The sequence below is a fragment of a genome (genome assembly GCF_019968985.1).
Source record: "MAG: Porospora cf. gigantea B chromosome Unknown PgB_NODE_861_length_10071_cov_190.851, whole genome shotgun sequence".
In the NCBI taxonomy this organism is placed as follows: domain Eukaryota; phylum Apicomplexa; class Conoidasida; order Eugregarinorida; family Porosporidae; genus Porospora; species Porospora cf. gigantea B.
Window position 1 is genome coordinate 1 of NW_027179310.1, and position 10,071 is coordinate 10,071.

At 52.1% G+C, this 10,071-nt stretch overlaps 4 protein-coding genes across 5 annotated transcripts; 2 read left to right on the plus strand and 2 right to left on the minus strand.

Annotated features, from left to right (window-relative positions):
* KVP17_004512 (uncharacterized protein) lies at positions 1-4,276 on the minus strand (the record flags this gene model as incomplete). Of its 2 annotated transcripts, XM_068522754.1 has the most annotated exons (2): positions 34-104; positions 181-4,276. In XM_068522754.1, 2 exons carry the CDS (start codon positions 4,274-4,276, stop codon positions 34-36), a joined length of 4,167 nt encoding a protein of 1,388 aa, XP_068371365.1. The 2 variants fall into 2 exon arrangements, with proteins under 2 accessions (XP_068371366.1, XP_068371365.1); XM_068522755.1 differs by having other exon boundaries at positions 1-4,234.
* A 1,384-nt stretch (positions 4,277-5,660) lies between these two features.
* On the plus strand, positions 5,661-6,902 carry KVP17_004514 (uncharacterized protein; the record flags this gene model as incomplete). Its single annotated transcript, XM_068522758.1, has 1 exon — positions 5,661-6,902. The coding sequence occupies one exon, from the start codon at positions 5,661-5,663 to the stop codon at positions 6,900-6,902; it is 1,242 nt and encodes a 413-aa protein (XP_068371368.1).
* A 128-nt stretch (positions 6,903-7,030) lies between these two features.
* KVP17_004513 (uncharacterized protein) lies at positions 7,031-8,257 on the minus strand (the record flags this gene model as incomplete). The annotated part of the gene is made up of 1 exon (XM_068522756.1): positions 7,031-8,257. The coding sequence occupies one exon, from the start codon at positions 8,255-8,257 to the stop codon at positions 7,031-7,033; it is 1,227 nt and encodes a 408-aa protein (XP_068371367.1).
* Positions 8,258-9,374: 1,117 nt separating this feature from the next.
* Positions 9,375-9,683, plus strand: KVP17_004511 (uncharacterized protein; the record flags this gene model as incomplete). The annotated part of the gene is made up of 1 exon (XM_068522753.1): positions 9,375-9,683. The coding sequence occupies one exon, from the start codon at positions 9,375-9,377 to the stop codon at positions 9,681-9,683; it is 309 nt and encodes a 102-aa protein (XP_068371364.1).
* Positions 9,684-10,071: the final 388 nt, after the last annotated feature.

Below are 10,071 nucleotides of genomic sequence, written 5' to 3' on the forward strand. Positions count from 1 at the left end.
GGATTGGGTTGTAGATGTTGATGTGCGCCGCTTTCAGGCTTCGTCGCTCAGCCCGCCGTCCAAGCCAGAATGCCGCACGATGCCGAATCCGCTTAACGCGACGACTGCGTTTCTTGGACACTGGTTCGGAAAGTAGCTCGGCTGAGTGCATTAGATCGTGGTCGCCCCTGCACCGTACACCACGAAAGAAATTTCCTTCGGGTGGACTTGAATCGGTGAAAGGGAACTTCAAATAGAAATCGATGAGCAGCCGTTGGGAATCCAACTCTTTCACCATCGCGTCAGCACAGGTGCCCTCCGTAAGCTCCAGATCCCAGAACGTGGCTGTCGTCAGGAGCCGGAGGCGGCGTTGAAGTTGCGATGCAGGCACACATATGAACGTGATGACCGAGCGCAGCGGGCCATGCACAATCGAAGGGAACCCTCCAGTCACTCGGTGCTCCTCGTGTATCCACCAGTGGACGACGCCCAGCAACGAAGGAACGTAGTGCTCCCCTCCAGCGTCGTTCAACATGGGAAAAGGCCAGTTCGCTTCGTAGCAGCGACGGAATGCTATAAGCTCCTCTTCTGACATTCTCGGTGGAAGACCCAGCAGTTGCCTTCCAACTTCGCATATGAATCGAGCCCCCAAGCGGAAGTGGGACTCTTTCATCTTCCGGTCTCGCCTAGTCTCTGCATCCAAAAGTCGTTCCTTCATTTCGTTGACTTCGGCTGCCAGAAGATTCGTGTGCAACGGCTCCCCAGAGTCCTCAGCTTGCACGATCTCGAGCCGGGCAATTTTCTTTTGCATCATAAGTCGAAGGTGTATCGCATCATTTAACGCGATTTTGGCATCCTCCCCGTTCGAAAGCCTCCACTTGCCACTCAAATTGGACGCGACCACGTGCAGGGCCAGTTCTCGTATGACCAGTCGAAGGGGGGAGAGGTCACCTCCGGCAGCGGCGAGCCGTCCGATGTCCTGGAGGGTCGTCTCTGCCAGGAAGAGCAGCGCGTGCATTTGATTCAAGAAGTGGGATCCCAGGCACATTCGAGCTTCGGTCACTGTCTTCACCGGCCGACGTCTCGAAAAATATATCTGAGACGCGCTATTCACAATGAACTGCTTCACATCTTTAGCGAGAAAGGCGCCAACGCTGCCGGGTTTATACAGCGGAAAGTTGGAGGTCTCCAAGGGTTGCAGGTATGGAAGGGGATACCTTTGCAGCACGCCATTTTCGAGACATGCCATCTCAGAAAAGGTTCCTTCCGCAATAGGATTATCAGGGATTCGGAGACTGAAGGATTGAACTGTGCTATCCTCGACTGTCTGTAAGACCACGGAGTCCCTTTGTTCCGCAATTCGTGACGCGAGTTTCTGGACTGACTCGCCAGCCGGCAGAGCCCCTCGTGGGACTCGAAGGTTGCTGGCATGTTTAACGACAGCACTCAAGGACTGTTGTTGAGTGTGGACCTTGGCCGGCCCTGGAGGTGCCTTCGCCTGTGTGGGAACGTCACCCCTGGCTTCAGAGAGACTGAATGGATACTTTGTGGTGAGGACAGCCCTAGGTGGCGCGCCTATATGGAGACGACTTTGCAAGTAGGAAATTCGCAGACGCTGCTGTCCAAGACGCACCGGATAGCGTGGCCGTCTACGCAATATTCGCTTCCGAGTGATTGGTCCGGCGCGCTTTATTTTGAGCGAACGCCGCAATTCACTCGAATTTCGCCTCCGTACCGCTTCGGAGAGATAGTCCCTCACTTCACCGACTTGCTTTCGGACCTGCAATCTCTCACGGAAGTACTCCATCACCTCTTTCCCTCTCAGGAGGCGTGACCGGTTTCGTCTCCTTTCCTGTTTCAGTTGCCTGTCTACTGCTTTAGTAAGTATGATGGGAGTCGGCGGAGCTCGTTTAGGGTCGATCTCCGATATCAGCTGAGGAGGTAAGTCCGACGTGCGGAATCTGTGCCGAGGAGGTTTTATTTTTTGCCCCCTCCAGGAGATTCCGCTGTCTCTCATTTTCAAGTCCGATAGAATACCGCGCAGTGTCCCGTCGGGCGGCAGGGGGGGGTTCGGAGGGGTTTCGAGCAGAGTTCGTGTCGGAGCACGGCGGAAAGATCTCTTCGGCCCCAGCAAGCCAGCCTTTCGGAGCCCACTGATGCCTCTCAGATCGGCCACACGCTTCTTCCTCAAGCGACTGCGCTCTTTTCGCCTTCGGAGCTCCATACCTTCCATGTTGGTGCACCGCCGACTCTCCAGCCCCAGCAGCCAGCGGTGTGCCCTGTGGGGAGGAATTGTAGGGTACAGCGGGTGGTGATATGGTTCGCGTTTTCGTCGATGTTGTTTGGCGCGTGGAGCCCCGTCTTTCGCGAGGCGCTCGACTTCCAGATAGAGACGCTGTCCCCAGGCACTCACAGAGGAGATGTTGCTTTTTTCGATCTGCTGCTTTTGCAGGTGCTCCGTCCGCACTTGCGCTTTCCATTTCCGTTTTTGAAGCTCCAGCTGCTGCCGCCGTAGTTTTTGCATGCGGAGGTGGTGCTGCCGCCGCGTGAGATGCACCACGCGGTTGCACGAGCATTCGTTTCCCAGGTTAGCCAGTTTTCTACGGAGTAGCCCTGCTCTTACACCGTAATCTAGAGGCTTCAAGGCGACCCACAAGCCCCGTTTGACGGTGTTCCGCATCTGGTTGAGCGCCGTCCACACGGAAGATTGCTTGTGGCCTCGGCGGATGAAGCGGCGAGCCTTCCCGGCGGCTCGCCGCTCACATCCCCTGCGGGTGTGGATGACAATCGTCTCTTCGGGGTACACCTCCGGATCCCGCACGCGGAGCAGTTCGATTCGGCGCAGGGGTTTTGCTCTTCGGATTTGTGCATGCGAGGCAGCCGCAATTTTTCGATCGGTTCCTTCTCCCTGTTTGAATGAAAGGAGCACCTTGTGTCGCCAGCTGAGTAGCTTATCCCTTCGAATGAGCACCGGCACTGCCACTGGCACTAGCGGGTGTTTAAATTGCCGCTGACGGTTTGACCAGAGATGCACCAGGCGCGTTCTCCAGAGGTGTTTTCTGGCATCCATTTGGTCCTTTACCTGGCAGAAGTCGCAGCGACGATCGACTCCGAATCGGTCCCATTTGGGAGGCTTCTCCTTGACGGCGGAGAATCCATCCGTTTCATATGCAGTTTGGGAAGGGGTGCGTTTGGGTAGTCTCTGCGTGAACTCTCTTTCCAATGCGACTGCCTCGTGGTCGAAAGTGACTCGGTTGACTTCCCCTCTCCAGTCGAAAACGTACTGAACGAGTGGATCATTCGTCATGCTGTCGTGGAGGAGCTCGGAGCATCCGAGCAATGGCTTCGGTAAGTTGTATCTTTGGTTGGGCTCAGCCATGGCCTTGGGAGTCAGACGAAAGACCCAAGCCTCCGGGTTCGATTCCTGTGGATTCTCCAGCTTCAGACTGTGCGTGTCTAGGTCAGCGAGACTAGCATCGGACCACATGGACGGAGAAGTCAGAACGACAGAACTGAGGCCCGAGTCACTGCTGCAAAGCTCAGATGACACTGATGCCGTGGGCTCATAAGTGTCCGATGCAACCTCCGTGGGAGGTTCGGAAGGCGATTCGCTTGAAAGGACCTCGGCTTCGAACAAATCCAACTCTGGAGGACCGCTTCCGCAACGCAGACCCATGAACATACGAAGGAGTCTTTCCGGCCAAGATGACGGCAGAGTTTCCCTTGTCTCTCGAATGGTGGACGCACGAGTAGAAGACGCACTTTCTGTCACCTTCGGGAAGAGTTTGTGGTGTATACGCTGAACCTCCTGGGGGGGAAGACACCACTCAGGATTCAGCCGCCTCGGCGATAGACACGTGTGGTCGATCCTCTCGGCTGTTGACAGCTCTTCACGGATACCAAACGGTCTTTTGATCTCAGAGAAAGGTGGAAAGAGAGGCATCTGTCCGTCTAGAGTCTTCAGGCGCCAGTTTGCTTCGAACGTACCCCTTTGCAAAATACCTGGGCTAACACCGCTCGCTTCAATGATGTCCGCTTTCCTAATTAAGCTTTGTGGAGATAGTGCTGAACTAGAGCCTTCTCCTTGGAAATCGAGGACTTCAGCCGCGTTTTTGCCTACAAGCAATGGGTCCCAGGATACGACCTTGGTTAAGGTCTTAGGCAGATCAAGTATGTGATGGACGGGTCTCCTCGCATCAGTGTCATAGGAACAGAACAATGAAGACTTGCTTTGAGAGGAGAAGGCTGGCAACATGGTGCACACCGCACCTATCACAATTTTAACCGAGAGTTGCATTATTTTGACACAGCGGCGGTCGCAGACTGCTGCACGGGGAGTAGTCCCATCCCAGAGGTACAGCTGCAGGATTAATCCTTGGATACATTGCAGGGTTGGGTGATGAGCTCGGCATCAACAGCTGTGGCTCGCCGGAACGTTTCCCATCCAACTGAATATTTTCATAAAAACAGGAATGTTTCCCTTTCAACTGGCTCACCCCATCCAACTAAATATTGGCTCACCGGAACGCTTCCCATCCAACTGAATATTTTCTTGAAGACAGGAATGTTTCCCTTTCAACAGAATATTATCTCTCGAGAGGAGCAACGTTTCACTCGAAACTCAAGAACAGGAACGTTTCCCAAACAACGGAAGCGCAGGAATGTTTTCCCATCCTCTGGAGAAACCATTGGGACCCGTTCCAGAGGATGAAACACCGGGCAGCTGCTCGACCCGTTCCGGTGGAGGAATGTTTTCAGTGAGGAATGTTTTCCCATCATCTTCCACTAACAAGGCCGGCAGTGTGACTGACTCAGAAAGACCACTGGAACGGGTCCCCAATGGTTTCGCCAGAGGAGTATCCTCTGGAGTTACCTGGTTCATCACAGCAGCAGACAAGCAGATAGCCGGCACGCTTGCATCAGGAATTACGGCGATCTGCCCGTTGGCAGGAGTGCGATTGCACAGTTGAGTTGATGTTGTGAAAGCTCACGTGTATTCTATCATCCGTTTCTACCCGATTTTCAGGCCATGGAACGGGACCGCAACTGCTGTTCGTCAGAAAAGGTGACACGTACCAACGGCATGTCTGTGGAGGGTAGGAATGCACTGTCGTGGCGAGCGTTTCCAGATGAACAGGGACTCAGAATGATGTTGCGAAAGCTCACGTGTATTCTATCATCCGTTTCTACCCGATTTTCAGGTCATGGAACGGGACCGCTGTTCGTCAGAAAAGGTGACACGTACCGACGGTATGTCTGTGGATGATAGGAATGCACTGTCGTGGCGAGCGTTTCCAGATGAGCAGGGACTCAGAATGACGGTTAAAGAGGCTTCTTCTGTGCAAGAACTATCTTCTGTGCAAGAACTTTCTTCTGTGCAAGAACTTTCTTCTGTGCAAGAACTTTCTTCTGTGAAAGAATATGCATCTCTCTGGTGTGGAGGCACACGTTTCTACAAAGGTGAAATCGGAATCATCACCCAGGAAGCGCCCGCACATGCGACCAGAAACCACTGGAGCGCTGAGGATGGGCCAACTGAAGATGACTGTAAGAACAGGTTCATCAACTTGTGTGCAGTCCCAAGTGCTGATGCTTCTGGCGATGTGAGCGTCCACATTTCGTCCTCCACATCCGAGACGCTGGCGGCCGCTACACACGTGCAGAAAAGGACCAATGATAAAATGCGACGACCGGGGAAGACGTTGGCTGCTGAGAATTTGAAAAGTCCTCTCCAAATAGGAGGCATTCCGACTTTTGGTGGGGATCTGCACCTCTCAGGTTCCGCGCCCTGGATGAGATTCGTCGACTTGTCACGCTGGGTTCGCCTTCCGTACCTCGATAGGCTGCACGAAGAGTGCGTTGCGCTGGTAACGTGGCTGGAGCCGACTTCTAGAGAACGTGAAGCTCATATTGAAATCCTCTCTCGAATGACGGGTGTGGCACATACCTTGTGGCCGGGGTGCCGTGTAGAAGTCTTCGGGTCCGTGTTCAGCAGTTCGCAGTTGCCATATGGCGACATTGACATCTCAATCAGCTGTGTAGCCGACGACGATCGGATCTTTTGTCTGGACCTCCTTGCCCGCAATCTGCACAAGCTGGGATTCTGCTTGGAATTTGAGGTCTTTGCAAATGCAGAAGTCCCAATCTTGAAGTTCGTGGACTCTGCGACGAGACTGCTGGTGGACGTAACTCTCAACCAGATTGACGGACCCGTCACCTCTATGTACTTGAGAGACTACGCCACGCGCAACAGTATCTTTCGGCCCCTTATTCTCATCTTGAAACTGTTCTTGCGCCAGCACAAGATGAATGATACTCACAGCGGAGGGATTGGATCGTACCTTGTCTCCCTAATGCTTATCGTGTGCCTTAAAAATAACCGCCACCTCACTGTGGACCCTCCACATCTGGGCCATTCGCTGATGATGTTCTTTCAATTGTACGGTGCGGAGTTGGAATACGACAAGGTGGGCATCTCTCTGAAGGACGGGAAGAGCCACTACTTTCCCAGGCATGTGTGGCGGGGTGACGAGCCAAAGACACTGTTGTTTGAATGCCCGGTGACGGAAAGAGATCTCGGAAGGAAGGTCCTCAATATGTGTAGCTGTCGAGCTCACTTCCGTCGTGCGCACATCACCATTCTGGGAGGAATAAAAGCACATCTTCCGATGCCTCCGAAATCCGTTCTAGCTGACCTTATCGAACCCACACAACGAGTCTTCCGCAAGCGTAACCCTCCTTTGCCTGTGAAGGCCGTCGGAAAAATGATGGCGGTACCTACGCCCGAGCAGCAGCTGGTAAGGCAGGTGATGCATCTATGTGCCAGCTCTGAAAAATGGAGCGACGGCAGAGAGTACCGGAACCTTGCAAAGTACGCCCGAGCGAAGCCGGACATGCGTCAATTCCGCCCATACCTCTTCTAACTCAGTAGACTTCCATGAGGGTACATTCGAACTAGTAGACTTCCATGTACTCACCAGTCCTGTTTCATCAGGGCACATTCGAACTAGACTCGTCACCTCAATGGTACATTCGAACTAGACTCGTCGTCTCAATGTTCCAATCGCGGTCTTTTCCTCACCTCATCACCAAGAGTCCTCACCTCTTCACCAAGAGTCCTCACCTCATCACCAAGAGTCCTCACCTCATCACCAAGAGTTCTAACTTCCTTGGCGAATTCCTTGGCGACCTCGCCAATAGAGTCGTCCATTTGCGAAACGCGATCGTCAACAATGTCAAAACGGATCTGTATATGCTCCATCATCATTTCCTGAAGACTACGAATATCCTCGATACCCTCCTCAGCATTATTCAAAATCCCGCTCTCAGCAAACATTTTCAGCGAATCGACTTCTTGCGGCAGGCCGTTCACTGGACGTTTCTGGCTGATGCTCGGCGAGTTTTTGTTTGCCAGCAACGTATTCGTGAGAATGCCTTCGATATTTTCCAGCAACGTATTCGTGAGAATGCCTTCGATATTTTCCAGTCTTCTGAATAATTTTCGCAGAGGCTCCGAATGAGAGAGACGTTCAGGAAGAGAGGAGAGTTGTCTCTGGACGAGATCCGTCATTCGCTCCATCTTTTTCTCCAAGGTCCTGAGCCGGTTTTGCGCTGGCAATGTTAGCGTTGAGGGGTTCAATTGGAGGGGCTGGAATTCCACCGGCTTTCGCCACGTGCCGTGCTCATCCAGGTTGTAATTTGCAGCTCGAGCCCACAGGCACCGTCGGTCAGAACCTTGCACCTTCAGTGTGATATGCCGAGCTGTTTGAAACCAACTGATAATAATGGCCTCTACGAAATCAAGAAAGGTATCGGAGCAGGTGACACTCTCGGTGACCTTGCCGCATATCACCTCCTGCCCGACTTGTCTCCACTCAACGCTCATGGAGGTCTTTGCGTCCCTCGTAGTGAACACCCATGGACCATTGACCAGTTCCGTCGCAACATGAACCCAGCCATCAAGAAAGCGAAAACGGTTGCTAGACCCAGGAACAGTGATCACCTGCCATATGTTTTCAGATGTCAAGATCCGTTGTGTGACAGCATCAGAAATAATCTTGGCGTCCTCATGGAACGAAAGTGCAGCCGTATAGCTCACGACCGCAAACTTTCCGACCAGAGTCTGATCAAAGGTGCACACCATGTGTTCACGACTTGTGGGACCCTCGGGTTCTGTGATGGTTAGGTTTTCCGCGTGTAGGACTTCGATGAGCGCGCCCTCTCTCTTGGTCACACTCCAACCGGGTTTGAAGAACAGTAAACGGTGTAAGTTGTCCATCAGATCAGATGCGCAGCATATCCAGCTTAATTTTTCTCAACAGATGCCACACGTGCTCCTGTTCATCAACAGTGGGTCACACTGACTCTACAATGTAGCCATAAGAACGCGGCACAACGCCACCCAACGATGTGGTAGGTGTGCTGCCTTTTCATGTGCGTAGACTTATGTGTGTAAATCGTACACCCCTCAATTTTCATCCTTTCACGTGCGTAGACTGAAGTGTAAATCGTGCACCACAACAAGCGATCGAACCATGAATATTTCAATTGTGCCTTTATGGACTTTTTGGACTCAATTTTAACTATATTTGGACGGACTATATTTGGAGGGAACATTTGGATGGACTATATTTGGAGGGAAGTATCCTTGATATGCTTGGAGGGAAGAATACTAGGAGAAATGAAGAGTAGCTATGGGGATTAATCTTTGGGGAAATGAAGAGTAGACGAATCATTGTTTTCGTAGTCAAACAAAATCAATTATTCGACGAAAAGTGACGAATCATTGTTTTCGTAGTCAAACTGACGTGATATGTGCTGGCTGCTGACGTCACTGAGGTCAGGGGGAAAAGGGATTTTTTCTTATCTGGAGCCACACTCTTGAACCCCCACGGAATCACTTCCCCAATCTTGAGCTTTTTTTCCAGTTTCAGTTTATCCTGCGCACGCGGTCTCGCAGCCTCGGAGTTCCCTCCTGCCGCAGAGCTGTAGGTGCGTATGTTGTCTTGATTCTGTTAGAGATATACTATTTTGATTACGGCCGACCCCCCTCCTTTCATTTAGTCATTTAAGTTGCCCACTATATTGTGACTATGTCACTTGTAGAGGTGCCATTACGAAGAACACGTACGCCACACTGACGATTTTTAACATACGCTCACGCTTACGCATGGTGGCGGAAAACGGGATAAAATACCTTTTTTAATTACACGTCAGAGTTGTCTTGATTCTGTTAGAGATATACCATTTTGATTACGGCACGAAGACGTTGTGTTTCTGCATATCAATTCGTAGAAAGTAGGGGGGTCAGGTAGTGACCCCCCTCCTTTAAGCGTGCCTCCCAGACTCCTCAGCGGCAGCGAATCATTTGGACGACATTATGATCGGTACGACACATGCGGAAGACTATGGGAAGCTCTGGAGAAGATTTTGAGCCTTCTCATCGGCAAGGAGTTCCTGAGGTTAATCACCTGGGCTACTTGTGGTCGGCTGAAGGCTACCGAATGCCGCCAGACAGAGCACTTGTCCTCCATCAGCTGCGGAAACCCACAAACCCCTCTGAGCTTTCTCGCCTGGGCGTGTCGGTATGCCAGGTTCCACCGAGAACTTCCGAGAGCGCTAGCACCCATCTCGATCTATTAAAGAAGGATGCGGAGACTGTCTGGACACCCGAGCTGGATGGAGCGTTTTCGAAGGTGATTTGAAGTCTATCTTGACTGGAGCAAAACAGCGGTATCGGCCACGCTGGAGCAAGAGCTCCAGCGTGGTCCCTGCACTGAGGTTTGCCTTGAATAGGTTGGTTCAAAGAGTATTTTTTCGGCACTACTACCATCTGGAGTGACAACAAAGATCTGCTGGTGGGGTGAACTCCACCAAACCGACCGTGACCCCCAAGATTGAGAGGCTCAGAATTATGGTGAAATCGTATCCAGGGCTCACTGTGAAGCATGTCGAGGGCTCACGGAATCCGGCTGACTTCATTTCACGGAATCTTGGAGGAGAGCAACGCGGGGTGCCAGCCATCTGTTTTGTGATTCGTCTTAAGAACACGAGAGCCACAGAGGAAACCCAAGAGGACAACTATTGTCCATT